The sequence below is a fragment of the Euprymna scolopes genome, chromosome 29 (genome assembly GCF_053919585.1).
Source record: "Euprymna scolopes isolate OS-2025 chromosome 29, ASM5391958v1, whole genome shotgun sequence".
Classification (NCBI taxonomy): domain Eukaryota; kingdom Metazoa; phylum Mollusca; class Cephalopoda; order Sepiida; family Sepiolidae; genus Euprymna; species Euprymna scolopes.
The window spans coordinates 52,217,779-52,240,043 of NC_136510.1; the positions used below are offsets into that span (position 1 = coordinate 52,217,779).

The 22,265-nt window shown below is 33.7% G+C and overlaps 1 protein-coding gene across 1 annotated transcript; it reads left to right on the forward strand.

Annotated features, from left to right (window-relative positions):
• The first annotated feature begins 3,342 nt into the window (after positions 1-3,342).
• On the forward strand, positions 3,343-20,973 carry LOC145252650 (endonuclease III homolog). Its single transcript, XM_080112394.1, has 4 exons — positions 3,343-4,155; positions 8,218-8,388; positions 16,812-17,077; positions 20,576-20,973. Exons 1-4 carry the CDS (start codon positions 3,379-3,381, stop codon positions 20,751-20,753), a joined length of 1,392 nt encoding a protein of 463 aa, XP_079968520.1. The 5' UTR covers positions 3,343-3,378; the 3' UTR covers positions 20,754-20,973.
• The last annotated feature ends 1,292 nt before the right edge of the window (positions 20,974-22,265 follow it).

Sequence of the window (22,265 nt, forward strand, 5' to 3'; positions counted from 1 at the left end):
CAATAGGCAGTTAATAGTAGCTTTCTCAGATCCATAATTTAAAGAAATAGCTACAACAGGCAATATGATTTCGTTTTCATAAACGTGAGAGAATAGAGAAACCACTCTCTTAGTGTTGCACAGGGGTGCAATATGCGCCTTTGAAAGGCATAAGCTGCACGTGAGGGGTGATTTGCTCTGGAGTCCAGGACAATTCTCACTTTTATGTTTTAAGCTGGAACATCCTGTACACAGTTTCAGCTGCTTGCACCTCTCAACTTCATAAGATGCAAACTTGGTGCATTTTAGCATAGTGTGGCCACGTGATGTGCAAAGTTTGCAATATGCCCCAGAAGAGCTTGTAGTGAAATTCTGTAGAGCAGCATCACCATTCTTTTTTTCATAGGTCTTGACCTGCCCTTTATCATTCTTCGAGGGGTTTTCCGTAACCCGAAAAAGTTTTTTATTTCGAGACAGAGCACGAACTGCCTCATTGTAATTTTCAAAAATTTGTGTTAGAGACGGGTAACTCGTGCCCACTCTGTGGTTAATTTCCCTTCTCAAGGCAACTGGCAACTTTTCGTATATAATATGGCTGACCAGCAAAAGTCCGGGGGAGTTCTCCTCAAAAAAATCTATCAGATATGAAGTCCTCAATTCGGATAAATCCGCTCTCACCTCAGCAAGGTATCGCTTCACAGCCACAAATTCAGGGTCATATTGAGGAGAAGTAGAAATGATCTGCTTGAAGATCTCACTTATTATAAAGGGGACATCCAGGAATTCCTTGGTCAGCAAATCCACCGCTACATCGTAATTACCATCCTCCAAGGTCAGATGGGAAACCAATTGCAAGGCATAGTCACTCAAATACCCTTTCAATAAGGCTAATTTTGCCCTGCCGGAATCAATAGACTCAGTACAGTTTTTGAATTGAGCAATAAAATTTTTATATTCAAATTTGGAAGGATTGATTCCACTAAAGGTGGCACACTGCAACTTGGGGACAGAAAGCAAAGGTACAGAGGTAGGTTCATTTTTCCGTGATGTGGTGGGGTTTTCAATAGAATTTTCAATGTCGGCAAGGCGATCATTAATATTAGCTCGAAAGCCAATTTCCCTCCTTTGCTCCTCAACAAATCCACACTCCCTTAAATCAAGTTCTGCTTTTATACACAGCCCTTTAATTTTATCATTTAAGGAGCGGACCTCAATCTGCAACTCCTTAATTATAGCTTCTTCCTTCTGGAAGGTTTTTTTTCTCAAACCTTTGCGTTCTTCCAACATGTCCGTGTTAAAGGAAATATCTTCCTTTAACACGTTTCTGGAGTCCATGAGCGCCCTAACACCCTTCAAGGTCCGGAAATCATCCATTTTACAGTTGTTTTGTTTTGGGAAAGGATGATGGTTTTAAGTTGTTTTTTTTTTTTAAACAAGTTAAATTTTGTGGGAGTATTGTTGATAATGTCTGTGTATAGGCCGAGAAGAGTTATGGCCCTTGGATGGAACTTAGCATAAATGGAGTTATGGCCCTTGGACGGAAGTTTGCATAAGTGGAGTTATCGCCCTTATATAAGGAGGCCATGTTTATTTACATTCGTATGTACGACGCCACGCTCTTGAACGAATGATGCCTGCTTTACGCGAACTTCAGTCGGTAGAAAGTTTCAAACTTTTAATAATACAACAGGAAATATTATATTATTTGTTCGTTTTTTTTTTGGAAACGAAATAAATTTTTTTTTTTTCTTTTAAAATGTTCATTGAATTTTAAACCTTTAACAAAGGCAGAAATATTATTTGTTCGTTTTTTTTTGGAAACGAAATAAAAAATTTTTTTTTCCTTTAAAATGTTCATTGAATTTTAAACCTTTAACAAAGGCAGAAATACTATTTGTTCGTTTTTTTTTTTTTTTGGAAACGAAATAATTTTTTTTTTTTCCTTTAAAATGTTCATTGAATTTTAAACCTTTAACAAAGGCAGAAATACTATTTGTTCGTTTTTTTTTGGAAACGAAATAAAAAATTTTTTTTTCCTTTAAAATGTTCATTGAATTTTAAACCTTTAACAAAGGCAGAAATACTATTTGTTCGTTTTTTTTTGGAAACGAAATAAATTTTTTTTTTTTCCTTTAAAATGTTCATTGAATTTTAAACCTTTAACAAAGGCAGAATTACTATTTATTCGGGTTTTTTTTTTTGGAAACGAAATAAATTTTTTTTTTTTTTAAGAGGGACTTCTCAAATTGGTATTCCTTTTTCCATTTTCCTTGCAAATATCCTCAGGAGTTCAAATCTTCTCTTCCCTTTTATTTTTTTTTTCTTCACAACAAGCTGCTAAACGTTATTTAGTTTTGCAAAATATGGCGATTGCCGGGAGCTGGTGTCTTGTTGAAGTAGGAAGTGGGAAATACAGAAAGAAAGATTGCTGAACTCACACAAGAATTGGAGAAAATTATGTATATTAAATTGAAAATATTACAAAGAAAAGGTTCTTGCAAAACTAATTGTGTTTGCGGCTTTAGAAGTCCAATAAAAAGTTCTTTATCATCCAAAAGTCTTGGACGGCTCCCTGAAAAAGTTCAATCAAAATTCGGCGGCAAATTTAGGAGAGATTTTCCATAGTTGTCTATAGGCCGACGATTGATTCAAAAAGAGGGCGAATCTGTTTTTCCAGAATTCTGCTTATATTAAATGTTTGTTGATTGGCCAAGGAGCTTCATCCTAGCCAATCAAAATAGGGCTTTCAGAAAGGAGAAGTGGTCGATATAATTAGTTTGAACAAAGGGAGGTAACTACTTTTTTTTTATAATTTCTTTATATGTTTATGCTATTCTATTGAAGGAATTTCTTTATATGTTTATGCTATTCTATTGAAGGAATTTCGCCACTCTACAGTACTTGGAAAGTCAAATACTAAAGTGTCCGAAAAATATTATCAGGCCCATGCAGTCAAAATAGCCATACAAAGTTTAATTGTATATGTATATGTATAACCCCCCACACACACACACACACATTTTTGGAGGTTATGAATACAATTCAACGAGTCTAACTTTTAGCATTTGATACAAATAATTTTTCTGTTCATTTTATCACTTAAAACAGCAAATTTGTTTTTTTCTAAAATAAAATAAAAGTACTTGATCAATTTTTGTGATTTTTTGGAATATTCTATATTCATTCCGTGACAAGTAGGCACACACTACACGATAAGTTTTCTTCACTTTTGTTTATCGCCATAAGTAACAATTCAAATAAGCACCGAAATAACTTCTGGGAATTAAAAGTTGCTTTCGGATTATAATTTTTTTTTTTCCCCCCAAGTTATAGACTTACTTCCCTTTTTTTTTAACATGCACGAGTTATCTCCCTTACGTTTTGTTATGGTCCCAATACATGAGTCGTGTATTTTTAAGACGAGTCCGTTTATATTTCCACCCTAATATTTTCTTGTTTCCAGATTGTTTTTTGTACAATACTAATATGAAAGGTCGCTGTTTACGTTCAAGGGCAAAATCTCAGTCGAGCAATGAGTATAATAATAATGATGAGAAAGCAGTTTCTACGAAAGCGACGATGGTACTTGAGCCCGCGAAACAAACACGTGTTGCGAAGCGTTATGTAAGAAATAACAAAACTGACCGAAAGTGTCAATTCACGGATGATTTAAAATGTAATGATTTAGGCTTTCCTATTAAAACCGAAATACCTGATTCAGGGTACGGAGAAGAACGCAACAATCTTAATTTTCTTGCATTAAAAACAGAACCTAAACTCGAAATAAACGAAGATTATCATGACCAAACAAAACAAATTTCGGCTCCATCGAATACCGACAGAAAAGTTGGACCGAATTTGAGCCGATTGAAAAGAAATCGTGAATTAAAGAAAGTCAAGATTGAATACGACGAAGTTGAGTATAAAAATGTAAAAACAATTGGGGAAGAAGGAGAAAGTGGCGCAGAAAAATCTCCGTATTTTATAAAAAACGAAAAAGGAACTGATTTTTCTAATAGCGGTGAAGATGAAACGAAAGATATGAAAAAATTAAAATGGGAACCTCGCAATTGGAATTTGTTATTAAATAATATTCGGGAGATGAGAAAACTCCAAGATGCCCCGGTGGACACAATGGGATGCGATGTCATTTCAGATCGTGAATCACTCCCAGAGGTGAGGTGTTTATTATTTATTTTATTTTTACGGGTTTGTATTACTGTACACATAGATTCGAAAAAGTTGTCAAAAAACAAATATATAACAATAAATGTTATCAAAGGCAAGATAAGTTACTTTTCTACTAAACTGGATATATTTTTTGTGTTTTTATTCAATGTAACATATTTATTCAGTTCGAAAAACATGCAGTGTTTACCGATGTATTGGAAAATTCAAGATGGCGTCTGACTCTCTCTTTAACACGGTAAGTTTGGGAAAAGGTGTTATAAAGAATAAACTAGACAAAATACTATTAAAAAACCACCGAATATATGTCAACTTATGTTATGGTAACATATATTGAGCGAATTTTTAACAGTATTTTGTCTAGTTTATTATTTACAACACCTTTTCCTGAACTTACCGTGTTAAAGAGAGAGTTGGGCGCCATTTTGAATTTTCCAATACATCGGTAAACACTGTATGCTTTTCGAGCTGAATAAACATGTTAAATTGAATAAAAACACGAAAATTATATCCAGTTAGGTAGAAAAGTAAGCACCGCCAAAAATGGCTGCAAAATCAAGTTGTTGTTTTTTAAAACGAAATTACATTTATTAAAATCCATTATTTCTGAGTAACTTCTTTTTTTCCAGAAAGATAAAACCCTGAATTTTATCATATAGAAAACAGAATAATGTAAAACTTTTTCTACTATTTTTAATTAAATTTTAAATGTTAAATTTTCCCAAAAAGTTAACAATTGACATTTTTTGTCTTGCACAAAAAACGTACATAAATATTAAAAAAAAAAAAGGCTTTTTGAAATAATTAATTAATTTATTGTCTAACTAAGATTTAGGATGATTTTCTAAGAGAATATGCAAAAATATTATAATATAAGTACCTGAATTTCAAATAATTCCACTTATTCATATAGGTAACCAGATATTTCGCATCGATCTAGAGTCTACAGCGACACTGTTTACGTTTGCGTTTGATAAGAAGAAAACTATGGAAGACCAAACAGGCCAAAAAAACTTATTTTTCAGTGACGAAAATTTCAATGTATTATTAAGCTGAGGCTGGCCAGTACCAGATGGGTGACCATTTGTATGAGTTTGGTTTTTAATGTGTATGTGTGTGGGGGGCCAGGCTCCCCAAAATGGAGGGGGGGGGGCAATTTAAAGCAGAATAAAAAAAAATTATTTCAGCGCGTTTGGTCCACCGTAGTCGAAAGGCGGCAAACGAAAAAAATGATGCTATTTTTAACACAAAGGGCACAATATTTATCGAATTTTTTTTTTTTTTTTTTGTATCGATTATTCAAAGCATGCCCTGTTTAATAATGTTCATGCATTATTCGGCTCGCTAAAAAAAAATTGTTAATTTATTTATCAAAAATTTTAAAATGGCTTTTTTCGTATAAATATTTAAAAAAAATTTTTTTTGTTTTGCTTAACTTAAATTAATTATTTTACTTAACATATTCACCGAATTTTACACTTCAAAACTCAAAAGCGGGATTATTAAACACAATCGAAGTTCTGATATTCAGACGTCAAAATAAGGTATGCAAACAATTTTTTTTTTTTTTAATCTATAATTCTGTCCCTTACAACAACACAATATCTTGTGTTCAGTTTCAGATGATTATTTTAAGCATATTTGTTCCCACTTCAAAACAAGAGGGGGTTTTGTAAGCAAAAAAAAATATATATATACATATCGTTTATGAAAAATAAGTACACTGTTATAAAGTTCATTCTTCTCCTAATAATCACTGAAAATTTCGTATTGATCGGATAATTACCTGATTTTTGGTAGATTTTTAAAAAGACGGTCCGTCAAAAAGTACTGACCTGCCCCCCCAGTTTTGACGGTGCCTATAGAAAAGTAACTTATCTTGCCTTTGATAACATTTATTTGTTATATAATTGTTTTTTTGACAACTTTTTCGAATCTATGTGTACATTAATACAAACCCCCGAGTTCTTAAAGGGGTTGACATAATTATTACTATAATAATTTTTGAATACCTACAGACACTAGTGTTTCGTCCTTTTGGAAATGAACACTGAAAGGTGACACAATTACAGCCGGTCGGGAGATTCCGAATCCGACCACAAAATACCAAATTAATTAATGAGACAGACAGAATAAATCTTGCATGCAGAATAAGAACACTCCAGCAAGAGGTTACTGTCTTCTCCTATAATTCGATTGATTGATGCCTCCATTCAATCTCAAGAGACAATGGATACTCCCTGTAAGGGTAGCTGCGCATGTAATTGCGAGGCAAGGGCTGTGCCAGCCTAAACTACCCCTCTCCTGAATCGGCACTGCTTGAGTGCAGTGGCAAAGAGAAATGCTAGATGTCTGGAAGTAGTGCCGAGGTAGATGGAGAGCATATACAGCATCTGGAATTCCCAAATGGTCGCCTATTTTAGTACTGACCAAGCTCGATGTTGTTTAGCGTCGGTGATCTAACAGGAACTGGTATGTCAACACAAATCATTAAGTAAAATTATAAAATCACTTCACCAGAAATAGTCATCTCTACAAAAATTACAGAAATAACATCTTTCGGGAAAAGTTTATAATAAGAATTAATTTTACAGAGGTAAAAAAAAATACTTCAAGAGACGAAATTTGCAAAGTTAGAACACCTACCTTGAAGAATCTCTCGATTCAGTCATTGCAGAAATAATGCATCTAAGCATGTTTGTGAGCTAGTAGTGGCCTTCCGGGTAATCTTTCTCGATTGAGGTGATTTCAAGGATTTAGTAGAATAATGATTATACATATCGCCACGAAGTTGAAAGGTTCAATATATTAAACCAAAACTAGTTTCTTCTGTCAGATTCCCCGAGTGGAGATTAATTCAAGCTCCCCACAAAGAGGATTCAACCACAGAAGTATGAGTTTCTATGAATGCTATCTGTGGGGAAAAGGCAGGAAAATTCCCTTTTATTAGAGACAAGTATTGCAAATCTATTCAGTACAAAGTCGAACTGGAAACTGAATTGCATGCCTTTTAGCATGTCATAAATTCATATAAAAAAAGGACTTGAGTTCAAGGACAATTTCCAACAGGAAACACTGAAAGTGCTCCAGTCATGCGAATTTCAACAATCCTCCTAACTCATGATAATTTTGTGTGATATTTAACGATGCTTGACTATTATACACATATGTTCCAGTTTATTGGCTTTCTGTCAGTTTCAGTTCCTCTGGGCTCGTGTGTTTTGTCATTTTTAAAAGAAAAATCTGTATTAATTTCTAATGTGATATGAAGCTTATTCAATTTGTATGACTCAGTATGATACAACTTTGTTGATTGGCTTGATTTTATTGTTGGTATTCTTGTGGAAGAAATCAAGTAATGGTTGCCAACCTTCGCTAAGTGAACGCGATACTATGGAACCAACTGGATTTGAACTTGGTACAACCAGTTATCTGCTTAACCATCTCCTGAATCATATTATGAAAATTCAATGTGTTAACTGTTGAAATGAATCTTATATGATCAGTCTAAACTTAGTGTATTTGCTTCATTTTTCTGCCTACTTGATCTTCACTTTATCGTTTGCTGGGATGACAAAAATCAATAATTTTGCAGTTTTTGTTTTCCTTCTAGTTGACTATTTGATCTCTTTGTTTCGACAGGTCTGTCCGTTTGTACCTCTATGTCCCAGAGGATCTTGTGCTTTTCATTTTCTAGTGCTGTTTCTGGCTTATGTTTAAACCATTTGCAAATGTTTGTATAGTGTGACAGATTAGAAAATAATGTGCGAGACGGATATAGGAAAGTTACTGTGTCATTTTTGTACATTATTTTTTCAAAAAGATTTTGACAAGACAGTTTTTATCTACTTTTTTGTTTACATTTTGATTATTTTTATTTATCACAAGATGAGACATTTGAAAGGATTAGCCGAAAACATGTCAATAAATTTTATTCACATATTTTTTTATTTTCTCAATTTAACCTTTATGTTATTTACTTAGAAAATTGATGTATCTATTTATCTTTTTAAATTTCTTTTAAAAAACTGTTATTTCACCTTGTTTCAGGTTTTTAGATATCAAGTCATGTTGTCACTGATGTTGTCGAGTCAAACAAAGGATCAGGTTACTTCTGCTGCAATGTCCAGGCTTCGTGCACATGGCTGTACAGTAGAGAACATCTTGAATACATCTGACAAGACACTCGGGGAGTTAATTTATCCTGTTGGATTTTGGAAAGTGAGTATGAAATATAATTCAAGGATCTTGAATAAATTCCATACAGATTGTTCAGCAGATTTGCAGTTTAGTTGTACAAATAGCCTCGAAGCCTATTATCACAAAAAGGAACACATTGGGTTGACACCGTTCACGTTCTTTAACAAATAAAAAAAAAAGAAATAATAAAAAATTAAATTTTAAAATGATTTATTTTATAATTTAAAATTTTATTTTACAATTTAAAATTTTATTTTATCATTTAAAACATTGAACAATACAAATAATACATTGTTTAACAAATAAAATGAAAAAATAACGAGAGAAAGTTTTAAAATGATTAAATGTGTTTAATTTTATAATTTAATATTTTTATTTTATAATTTAAAATTTAAAACATTGAACAATACAAATATGTCGATTAACAAATAAACAAAAAAAAGAAATAATGAAAGATGAAGTTTAAAACTTCATCTTTCATTCTTCTTTTTTTATTTGTTAAACAACGTGATTAATTTAAATTAAATTTTAATCATAGGATTGCATTTTCAATAATCATGTAAATATAAACAAATGTTTGTTTACATTGCTAGATACCGGTGCCGACCCAACGTGTCCCTTTTTGTGATAATAGGCTTCGAGGCTATTTGTACAACTGAACGGCAAATCTGCCGATTGTTCTTGTCTGAAATCAATTTAGCACACAGAGAAAATATAATTCATGTCGCACAACTAATCAAAATTTTAGTCTGTATATGACAACCAATCGCAACAATTCACTTAGTTCATCTCCATTCCCTCGTTTGTTTTCTCGTTATTACATGTTATCTGTTAAGCAGATATTGATAAACTTGAAACAGAGCTTGTTGGCTCACTATACTTCGATTTTTAGTTGTAATTTTAGTTGTCATAAGAAAAATAAAGGTTATTTTTATTTTATAAAAAATTTAATTACTTTTATTTACATTAAATGAGGCATATTGCCATTTAGGTGTAAGCAGCTACTGTGGTTGAGATTAGGTTAGTTTGTTCACATTACATTTAAATTTCTCTGTATTGATACTCTCAGGAAGTATGAAGGAAATTCCCTAAGAAAAGAGCTCTCAGAGTAGAAAATCTTTTGGCATCAAAAGATTTATACAGTGAAGAGGTGGAATTTTGCGGCTAATCAAGTGGGTTGGGAATATTTTTGTTTATGAGTTACAAATGCGTTCATCGTAGCACATTCTGTGGAGTTATAAACCAAGCACAGGGATGCAACACTGCGGCAATGCAACAGGAGCTGGAGCTTGGAAGATACTGCAGAACCTATTAGATTAGAAATTCGTTTGTGCCCTCTGTCCTAGAGAAAGAGGCTGGTACACCAGTTCAGGCGTGGCAACAATACTCCATGCATGGATGAATAATGGCAAAAGTGAGAAGTTTTCTAGCCCTATATAGGGAGCCTACTATTTTGCAGCAGTCTTAGCAACATTTTCCAAAAACTTATTCCATTTCATGTTGCTTAAGAATGTCAGATTCTTAATGCCATCATCAGTAACCTTCTGGGATTTTCAAAATGTATCGTTAATTATAGTCAGTTAATGTACTTCCTAACTTCTGGCGTAGCGCTACCATAAGTGGTGACAAGGCAAATCAGTTCCTTCACTTTTATTGTTCTTCAGTATTTCTATTATGAAGCGATTTATTTAAAATAAAATGTAAGAAAAGGACATTATCAAAAATAATATAAAAAAAAGAGAAATAAACAAAATCATATAGATAAAAATAACACAATTAGTCTTTATTAAATAGTTCATTGCTTAAAAAGATTTAAAAAAATGTTTTCTATAAGTATTTTTAAAAATCAAACTAATTTCAATAATTCTTAATTAAAACAAGACTGAAAAAACTTTTCAATGATTATTAAATAAAAAAGAAAGATCAGCAAACATAAAAAAAAGAGTACATGCACACGGAAGAGATATAAGCATGAGAGAAAAAGGTGAAGGAACTGATTTACTTTGTCACCGCTTCTGGTAGCGCTATGCCATAAGTTAGGATGTATTGACTATAAGTAGATTGTTTATTTATTCACCATGGATAGACTGTTCTTATTTTGTGTTTCATGCCTTCATCCATCACATCATTCTCATATCTTTTCGATCCCAGCAACATATGCCCTCAACCCTCACTAATCATGTTTCACCTCTATACATCATTATCTCTGCATACACATGCCTGATAAACTCTTCTCTAGTCAATAGTGGTAATACTCTGCTGGATCTATAGATCTATAATAAAAACATCAAACGATGAAGACATATATAACATACATAACTATTATGTAGGTTTTTAATCTTGATACAAACAGTGGCATCTGGAATAGAATCAATTAAAACTTTGTACTTTCAACAAATAACGGGTTTTATTCAATGATTTGAAATTTCTTCCAATGACTGGCTTGAACGATACTTATAATAACATTTCAAATTTCAAAATGAACGATTCCAAGAGAGAACTCATCTCCCTAGTAACTACTAAAGCTGTAGGTTTTTTCTGTCTGAGATATCTTTCTCGTTCTTTGATAAGCACTTAACTTGCTTCATTAAGTTTTCACACTGATCCCCGGATAAAAATTCTTTCTTTCTTTTTTTTTTCTTTTTTTTTTTTTTTTAATTTAATTTTCACCCCGAACAAGGCACAGTGCCACTTTGAAGTAGGGGGCTACTATCAGGGACATAATTTGCGGGGGCATTATGAAGGGAGATGAGTAGAAAGATTTTTGTTCACATTACACTTGAACTTCTGCATATCAGTACAGTTGGGAAAGCAGAATCCCGGAAGGGAGTTCCAAAGACTTGCAGTTCTGGGGAAGAAACTATTGGAGTAAAAGGCTTTCTTGCACCTAGGGATTTCTACTGTAAAAGGGTGGGACTTAGTTGCTTGTCAGGTTTGTCGGGGGTAGTTACATCGAGGAGGTACAAGTGTTTGCAGTTCGTCAGAGCATTTACCATTAAAGTATTTGTAGAACAGGCAGAGGGATGCAACATCTCGTCGATGGGACAGAGGCTGAAGCATAGATGACAGTTTAGGACCTATCAGGTTGGCAACTCTCCTTTGAACCCTGTCAAGGAGTGAGAGACAAGCAGCAGATGCACCAAATGTGACAACAGTACTCCATACATGGGCGAATGGTGGCCTTATAGAGGTACAGGATACTTTCAGGCGTAAGTAATTTTCTAGCACAGTAGAGAGAGCCCACCTTCTTTGCAGCAACCTTGGTAATGCTTTCAATGTGTCTATTCCAGTTCATATTCCCTGTAAACGTTAGGCCAAGGAGTTTAAAAGAAGTACTTTCAGGCAATGTTTTCTTGGCCATTGCTATTGGTGGTAGAGAAGGTTTCTTGTAGTTATTGAAGAAAACAAGCTTAGTCTTGACAGCATTGAATGTGACCATCTATTTTTGTCCCCATTCCACTACAGATTGGAGATCATCCTCTAGTGTTTCTGCCATTTCCTTAGATATGTGTTCATTTGTTTTCCCCTCATATCTGTTATAGAGACTGGTGTCATTGGCAAATATACCCATCTCCGAAACAATTTTATCAGGGAGGTCATTTATTAATATCAGGAATAATAAAGGTCCAAGGATAGACCCCTGAGGTACTCCCGCATTTATGTTATATTGTTTAGATGTATGACCATCAAAGACAACTTGGATGTTTCTCTTACTTAAGAAGGATTTAATTACATTATGTATTCTTCCAGTGATACCATATGATCTAATTTTCCTTAGAAAACCATCGTGCCATACCCTGTCAAAAGCCTTAGATATATCAAGGGCTACCGCTCTACCCTCTCCTGTTTTGTCCAGTGAAAGGTATATACGTTCAGAGACTACAGTTAAGATATCTGCTGTTGAACGGGCTTGCCTGAATCCATATTGTTTGTCAGTCAGGAGTTTAACAGCTGTTAGGTGCTGGACTAGGGCTTGATTAACTAAGGACTGAAATATTTTGGCGAAAAGCAGGCGGAGTCTAATGGGGCAATAATTTAGTGGGTCAGTTCTTTCACCAGAATTCTTGAAGACTGGTACCACAGAAGCTGTTTTCCAGCAGTCGGGAAAGCAAGATTCGTTAAGGCATTTATTATAAAGTTTGGAGAGAACTGGAGCAACCTCGGCAGAGCATTTTTTTAATAGCACAGCCAGGATGAGATCTGGTCCACATGCTTTTGAGGTGTCTAGATTTTTTATTATACCATGTACCTGAGAAGGGGTGATTTTCAAATCGTCTAGTGTGGCATCTGTCTGCAGAGGAAACTCAGGGAGGGAGTGGTGTGTCAGGTCCAGTGTGAAGTTTGGGGCAAACCGACTGGTAAGCAGATTAGCCTTGTCGGTTGCCGTGCAAGCAACCTCATGATTGTTTGATAGTGGGGGAATCGTTGACTGCCCATTATTTACTACGATGTTGTAGATTTTCCAAAAATCACGGGTTTCTAATTTCTGTGTTTCGATGCGTTATAATTGTAAGAGAGTAATAGCGACAGCTAAGACAGATTACTCTGAAACCACCAAAATTCTTTCTTTTTTATATTAATGATAATTTGCTTATGTAGAACAATGCTTATGAATTTTTATCATTGCATAAAAAAAAAGATTTTATCTTGTAAACAAAACACTCCGGGTTCAATCTCTGACGATGAATGACACATGATGATGTCCTCACTCTTTTTCCTTGTGGATCTGCATGATGACTGCTATGAATGCTACTCAGTTACCTTTGATGTGGCATCGAAATTCGATTGCCCTCTCACCCACATTCAAATGACTTATATATGCTTCTTTCCTCTATATTTAGCATTACAAGCGTATGCTGTATTTTCGTGGACATCGCCAATATTACATACCTAATGTGCTTCAACAAGTCATATCTTTTTTATTTCTTGGTCAATTTTTAAAATAATTACATTGCTGGAAAGAATAGAATCAGCATTTCAATGATGTTAATTTATTTTTCTTTTATGCGTTCAATGTTTTTATGCTCCAAGTTGAAAATGAAAAAACGGTAAAAAATGACGACAGCAAAAAGGGAAAATGTTTTTTCAATGTTTACATTTTATACATTACGTTTGGATACATATGCACGGGGTTAAATTTGATTCGTTATGGCTGAAATTTTACGGCTATATAAACAAAGAAGTCCATCTCTACTGGACTTTGATTTTTTTTTTTTTTACGACCGCAGAAAGCAAAGTTACGTCCAAGCAAAGTTGACGAAGATTATTTCAAAATTCATAAGATAAATCGGCATATATCATCCATTGTCATATAGATAATAGTTTCAGAATTATTTTCATGTATAATATGTAAATATTTGATAATTACACTGGGCTGCATTTGGAAAAAAAAAATTTGCAACAGAAATGTTATTAACATTTTTCATTGCAGTTTCGCATAGTAAACGCATAAAGCATACCCATTTTTTTAAGGAGGTTCTCATTTTTTTGTAACAGTTGGCACAATATTTATCAGATTCATTGTAAAGAATGCATTCAATTTGAAGTTAGAAAGCAGCTATTCCCCTTAAAATGCACGCTTTCGCGACATTCTCTTGTGTGCTGGCCTTGCAGGAGATGTTGTCCAGCTTCTTTGAAGAGACCAGCAGAAATCAGCCATCATGGTCACACTCCAATTGCCTTGATAGCGGCGCTCCATATCGGATATATCCTGATGGAACCTCTCTCCCTGTTCCTCACTGTATTCACCCAAATTAGCAGGAAAGTAGTCAAGGTGACTGTGCAGGAAATGTATTTTGATGCTCATGCGTGTGCCAGCAGTCTCGTATGCTTGAAGCATATTCTCAACCCGTTCCTTGTAGTCATCAGATTTTCTGTTTCCTAAAAACCCTGTCACAACTAACTTAAAACATTCCCAAGCTCTTCTTTCACGAGGTGTCAGTGCTTCATTAAATCCAGTATCAGACATAAGTTCACGAATCTGTGGTCCAACAAATATGCCAGCTTGTACTTTAGCATCACTGACAAGAGGGAATTTATTGGAAAGGTATTTAAACCCTTCTCCATCTTTCGCAAGTGATTTCACAAAATTTTTCATCAACCCCAGCTTTATGTGAAGGGGGGGCAGAAGCACCTTCTCTGGTGGTACAAGTGGTAGTGTTTTGACGTTATGGCGGCCAGGAACAAATTCCGTCCGTTGTGGCCATTCCCTTTGTCGGTAATGTACGGAATAGAGTTGTTTCACTGTAGAAGTGATTTTGCGCTTCTGTCTTGAAAGTGTGTAATTTCCGCAGATGTAGCAAAATGAGTTGGGGTGGTTTTTGCAAGTCGTTGCCATTCTTTAATTGATCTGCAACAAAAAAGGTATATTAATATACGACGCAGTATATGACGCTGTAACACATAAACTAGAACCTTACGAGCAAAATGACTACTACCATCGTGATCAGCACGAAAAATTGGTCTAGAAGAGAATATTGTCATGGATGTTGCATTTTTGATGCAGCCCAGTGTTATTAATTGTGCAGAATTTTCTTTAAAATGTTATCTTATAGAAATCAAATACACTTACAGAAAAAAAATCATTGAATAAAACCCGTTATTACTTATGCGCTGAGCTGACTAAAGTATTCTTACTTCTGAGTTCATTAATTTAAAAAAATTATTTTCAAGTTTTTCAAATTTGATTTCCAAATAATACTATTTTGTTGTTTTTAACGCTTTCAGTACACACTAAAAGCGTTAAAAAACAACAAAATGTACTAAGTACATGCGTTTAACTTCTTATTTGTACTTAAGGATGAATTGTGTTTTTTAGTGGTCAAAAAAACAAAAAAAAACAAATATATAACAAATAAAAGGTACTTGTGCACTTATGTTACCATGCTGAAATAATAACGTTATGTTTTAGAAACCCATTCTTAACATGGGGAAGGAAGGGTGTTTTTTGTTAACTATTCTGTACTTTCACCTAACAATTAAATAAAAATGATATCATGAAACTTGAATTTATTTTTAACTCATTCTTAGGACCATTTTTTCGGATCTGTAAAACAAACCCGTTTTTTTTTAACTGAGGATATCTAAATAATAATAATAATAATAATTAGGCGGTTTGATAAAGAATTTCATTGTGATGCATTTTGTAAATTTTTACCTTGCTTCCACCTTAACATTTTTCTTTAAAATGACTACCTTTAAAGGTTTTCGGGTATGTTGAAAACGAATATCACATTTAAATTTTCCGCAAATAAGTAGCTTTCCAGATATTAAGCAATATCATTTCTTATGTTATTGCTGGTGGCCATCTTGGTATGCGTGTTTGTGCATAGTTTCTCGGAGTTGCGTTTGCATGCTTGCGCATACCAAGATGGCCACCAGCGATAACATAAGAAATGACATTGCTTAATGTCCGGAAAACTACTTATTTACAGAAAATTTAAATATGATATTCGTTTTCAGCATACCCTCATTTTAAATGTGGAAACAAGGTAAAAAATTACCGTTTCATTTCTTTGTTTACATAATTGAATTTTCAGTAAAACAACAGAATAGAAATTACAAAAATTACCATCAACTGGTGAATATATAGTTGTTGCTTATCAGGATTCCTGGTATCCAGGTACTGTGAAAGTTACATCGAGGATTCATGTAGAGTACGATTTATGGTTGCATTTCAGAAAATAGGGGTATATTTTGGGCCAGATAGAGAGGATTTACAAAATTGAAAATTGGACTTGTCCCAAAATGCATAAGTTCTGGTCGACTATGGGAATTTCCATCTTCTACAGAAATCGAAAATCTATATGAAAAATTTTCTTTGATTTATTTCTGAGATTAATTCATATCTACTCAACTTTTTTTTTCTTTGAAGGGAGTAGTAAATACCGACCATGAATGCTCTCTAGGCATTCAATGGTTACACCCAAGATGAAGCTCTCCTTTGGTGAAGAGGCAGGAAAATACCTATTCTCAATAAAGCTATATTTAAATACCACTATAATACTTAGTTTTGTTCATAAATAGACACTCACTGTATGATACCATGCGCCAGTTTAAAAAAAATTGAAATTTGTACATCTGAATTTATAATTCATGGCTTATGGTAAAGAGATACATCAACATTTGCATTTTGCATATAAAAATGTATCTCCCATGGGATAATTAACTCATTCGAACATTAATTGTTTTTGTTAAAAAAACAAAACAAATTCATGTCGATCATTTATTTCTATAGACTCAAGTGGTCTATCCATACAATGAGAGTGGAACTTCATAATCCAAACCAAGGTAATCTACACCAAGGAGTCATTGGAATAACATGCAATAGTGCACATGAAATGAACAGCTTACTACAAGTTCTAATTTTATTTTTAACCTGCAAAGGCCTTGCATCTTAGTTGTGAACAACCCAGATTTTCATTCTATATTGTCTTTTTTTCCAGAGCAAAGTAACTTACATCAAAAATACTACAAAAATCTTGAAGGAGAAGTACAAATCTGACATTCCGGACTGCCTAGAAGATCTACTAAAGCTTCCTGGCATTGGACCCAAAATGTCTCATTTGATAATGAAGTGTGCTTGGAACCAACTGACTGGTATCGGTGTGGACACTCATGTCCACCGCATTTCCAATCGGCTACAGTGGGTCCCAAAACCTACAAAGGAACCTGAACAGACTCGAAAAGCACTGGAAGATTGGTTACCAAGGTAACTAAAGAACCCTTTTACTATATCGGTACTGATTTGAGTATTATACTAGTGTATTTGTGATGTAAAACAATGACATATTTTGTTACGTGTTGGCAAATTTCTGTTAAATATTTATTTCTATTTATGTGTATATTTATAAATTTGGGCTATTCATTGCACTAACAGTGAGATTAAAATGCCAAATTCATCTCCACAACAGACTAATAGGTTGCTAATATACTGATTATATATATATGATCAACACACAGCATTAACTAATTTGCATATTGCTTTGCAAAAGCATATTGCATTAGTTAAGTGATTGTTTTTATTGTTTTCTAATTCAATAATTATGCTATAGTAAAACAAAAGCATTACTTACAAGTATTTATTTTATATTGTAGATATTTAGTTGAAAAAGAGTCTTTCTGCTCAATTTTTTCAGAGGTGGGGGTGATTTTTTGGCTTCCTTGATTTTTCCAGTAACGTCTGGAAAAAGGTCCCATTAGTTCAAAATAAAATTATGCATAATGTTTAGTGTCATTTACCTCTCAGTAAGGATAAACAGAATATGAATAAAGGAAAAAGTATATAATTTATTTTTATACATTTAATATTCAAAATTATTTGTTCTGCCTCTTTCGGCAAATCTTGCTTTTCGTATTAAAACTGATTATTATATGTTTTTTTTTTTGTTTGTTTTTTTAATCATGCTGTTTTTTTTTTGTTTTTTTTTTTTTCAAAAATATAATTTTTTGGTTTCGATCACAGGGACTAATTCTTTATGGACAAATACAAAGTTATGTCCTTTTTTTAAGATGGCAGCCAATTAATATAAATAAAACAGTATGTATATTTAACCGATAAACTCTTAAACGACTGTTCGCATAACACTGAAATAAACAGGAAATAGTAATCTTATTCCAAGGATGGTTTATAATAAGTAAAATCTTTGTATGAATAATGCATACTGACATGTCGGCAAGTTGAAATGCAACCTACACATTTCAACTTGTTGACATATTTTCACTTCTTTCTGTGCATGCCCAAATTCAGTTCATTTCTTCAAGTCGTTTAATATTAAATCTTTCTTACATATCTCTTGATAGCTATATTGTACATTGTAAGAGATGTGGCTGAAGCCCCAAATATTTTGGTTTTGATTCTAGCTGATGGCACCCAAGTCATTTAATTTTTACTTTTGAAATCACTATTATATATTGGATACAATATAATATTCAATAGAGAATTAGCTCTGTAATGATAAATATGAATTCTGCATGAATTAAAATCAAGAACCTTGATTCCAGTAAAGCTACTGGCTCTGACGGCATCCCAATTATAGTGTTAAAAAAGCTTCAACCAGAACTTGCTCCCATACTTACAAAACTGTTTAAACGTTGCTTTAAAGAGAAGTGTTTTCCAACACCTTGGAAAACCTCATCAGTATGCCCTGTATTTAAGAACTCAGGTGATAAGTCATCTCCCTCTCAGTACAGACCAATAAATCTCCTGTGTGTCATGAGTAAGTTGCTGGAATCCATATTAAATAGAGAAATAGTCAACCACCTCAGCAGAAATAACCTTCTTAGTGACACGCAATATGGTTTCCGTTCTGCAAGATCTACCGCAGATGTGCTAACGGTTATATCTCATAGGATTAGTGAATCTCTTGACAAAGGCTTCCTTTCCGGGGCAATTGCTATTGACATATCAAAGGCCTTCGACAAGGTATGGCATAAAGGCCTACTTCACAAGATCTCCAGCTACAGTATAACTGGAAATATTCTCTCTATCATTAAATCATTTCTCTCTGATAGGCTCATAAGAGTAGTGGTTGATGGACAAAAATCAGAGGCCTGCAGTATTAATGCTGGAGTCCCTCAAGGGTCCATCCTGGGCCCAACTCTCTTCCTGATCTACATCAATGATCTCCCTAAACACATACTTAAATCATTCGTTGACATCTATGCTGATGACACGACCATCTACGGCAACACATCAAAGGCTGTAAATGACAAAGCTCTCTCTGATTCTCTTGCCTCTGACCTCGAACGAGTGGTTCAGTGGGGGAAGACGTGGCTGGTTACCTTTAATGCATCTAAAACCAAACTCCTATCTTTACATCATCAACGCTCTGATCCCCATCTGGCATCAATTGAAATGAATGGCTCTCGTCTAGGAGAAGCCCCATGTTTTGACAAGCTTCTGGGCTTGACCTTCACTCCTGATCTGAAATGGAACACGTACATCAAGTCTGTTGCCAAGGTCGCTGGAAAGATGGTGGGATCCTTCTACCGCTCCAGAAGATATCTCACTACTGATGCAATTCTCTATCTATATAAAAGCCAAGTACGTCCAAGGATGGAATACTGCTGCCATATCTGGGCAGGAGCTGCTAAAAACAGCCTATCCTACCTTGACAGAGTACAAAATAGACTTCGTGGCTTAGTGGGGGATGCCCTTTTCTCTTCTCTGCAACCTCTCTCCCACAGAAGAGACGTTGGAAGCCTATCTTTGTTTTATCTTTATTTCCATGGCAGGTGCTCGTTTGAACTCCAATCTCTGCCCCCCCCCTCGTCAATCTTTTCCAAAAAACACCCGTCTAGCTGAATCCACTGTCAAAAACTTTCCCCACTCTTTATCTATGCCTAAATCAAAACGTAGATTCCATGAACAAAGCTTCTTTCTTAGAACTGCACGCCTGTGGAACTCTGTTCCGTCTGCCTGCTTTCCTCCTGACTACAACTTGGATGTCTTCAAGTCCAACATAAACAAATTCCTGATGAACCACCCCCTTAAGTAGACACTTTAAATATCCACGCTAACATACTATACTTACAATAACCCTTATCGCTGAGTGGCTTCCGGGCCTTGATAAGTGGTGACCACTTTGTAAAAAAAAATATATATATATATTTAAATATATTTTATGGCCTGGCAAGTCCCCCCCCCCCTCTCTACAGTAAAAAATGATTTCAACTAGACAAAGTTTTTTCCGGAAGGAATTAAATTGAATTATGTTTTCTTGTTCTTATTAATATGCTACAAGGATTCAGCAGAAAAAAATTGACAGACTAGAATAAGAAATTGATTTTATTGGAAAAAAGTTATAATGATAAAGAAACAGCAAGAAGGATGACTTTATATATTCAGCAAATAGATTATTAATTTGGAGATTGTGTTATATTGGGTGACATAATGAATTCTAACTTTACAGGTGTTGCCCTCATGAAAATGCATTTACCTAGGAAACCGACCTAACATTTAATATTTTAAAATTCAATTATTTTTTTATGATTTCTGTTCTTTTTTATCGTTTCATTTAATTTAAAACATGCACTTAAGCAAACCATTTTAAACATTTAAAAACAAATAAAATAAATTAATCTTAATCTGTTATTTAATCAGCAGTTATTTTTTATCTTTGAATTATGTTATTTTTATTTAAAACTTACACCTCAAAATCATTGTTTTTATCTTTTAATTTTTATCATTTTTTTTTTTTTTTTCTAGAGAAATCTGGAGTGAAGTGAATCATTTACTTGTTGGCTTTGGTCAGCAAATTTGCCGCCCAGTGAATCCCTTATGCCACAGTTGCCTTAACAGAGACATTTGTCCAACTGGAATAAAAACCAACAAAAGCACAAACAAAAGCAAATCCACAAAACAGTTAATCAAACAAGAAACATGATTAACACAAAAATATTTTATTTTCATATCAGCAATACGAATATGAAGTTCTTGTCTTTGCGTTGTTGATGTCGTATGTGGAGTCTACTTTGATGGTTGTTCTGTGACGCTAACATGTTAGTGAATTCTTTTGTCTTACCCGCTATATTGCAAGGTATTGGACATTTTTGAGGTTTATAACAAGACAGAAAAGATATGTGAATAAAGCATTTCTTTCATATTAATCATAATTATTACAGTGTTGTCACTAGGGCTGTGACAACAGAATATTCTTTTCATTCTTTTGACTCTTAAGTATATATCCGACACAGTGAGACAACCAAGAACTACATCCATCTATATAAAAACATAAGATATTAATGGATATATAGTCAAGAGTCAAAACAATGAAAAGAATATGCTGTTGTCACAGCCCTAGTTATCATAGAACAAATAAGTTCTTGTTTTATTAGCTCCATAAGTTTCTTTTACTTTAAAATTCTAAAATATGTTTCTATTTTATTCATAATCGAAAGGTGTATAATTGGTGTATGGATATGGTCTCAGACTGTGGAATTTTTTGTGCTGAGTTTCAATTTTCAATCTGTGTGGATTTGTTGTGGTCATTTATTCATTGAGGAAAGGTATGAAGCCACAAAACAACTCTTTAAGTGATTGGTAAAAATAGAAGCTTGTGTTCAATTAATCATGTACAATAGATCATTATAATAGTTTGTTTCCATATTAGAAAGTGTTGATATGTTTTAAAAACCAAAAAGAATCTCGTTTGAACTTCTGTCATTTGGCTGCTCTTCCTTGAACTATTTTTGTGGGTCAACTAAAATTGAAACTGAACTTCGTATTCAATTAATGAAGGTAAACATGTTTTGTTGTTTTCTCCATGTTTACTTAATTGCATTTTTATGTTTTTGACAATTTAGGTTTTCAGTTTTATTTGTTTTCTATGTCATTGAATTGGATTCAAATGTATCCATACTTTTTTAGTCTAACATTCTGATGTCAGGTGTTTGAATGACAATAATAGTGGCTCACTCTTCAAGTGGAAGATCTCAGAAACTGATGGAATATTTTGAAACTCATATAACAACAAAAATGCAAAAAGTTTCTTCAGCTTTTTCTTGCTTGTTAAGAGTTAAAGTATATATATTAAAAAAGAAAACAATCTTGTATTTTTCAAAGTACATACCCAGCTCAAAAGCTTATCTTGAGGGGTGGGAGGTAATTTATGCTTGATTGAAAAAAATCACAATTCAAATTTAAGCAAAATTGTGGAAATAACAATCTAAAACATTTTCATAAAACAACAGTTCTTGTTAAATAAGTATTTTTGTTTTTAGTTGTAAAGCTAAGTGTTTCTGTTGAAGTGACTTGGAACAGGAAGTTGTCAGAAGATGTAAATATATCGTATTCAATGTAAAGATAAAAAAAATTGCTAAATGACATTTGCTTATCCAAATATCAATAAAAAGTCCTGCTTTTATTCTTTTTGTTTTAATAAACAAAGATTTTTTTA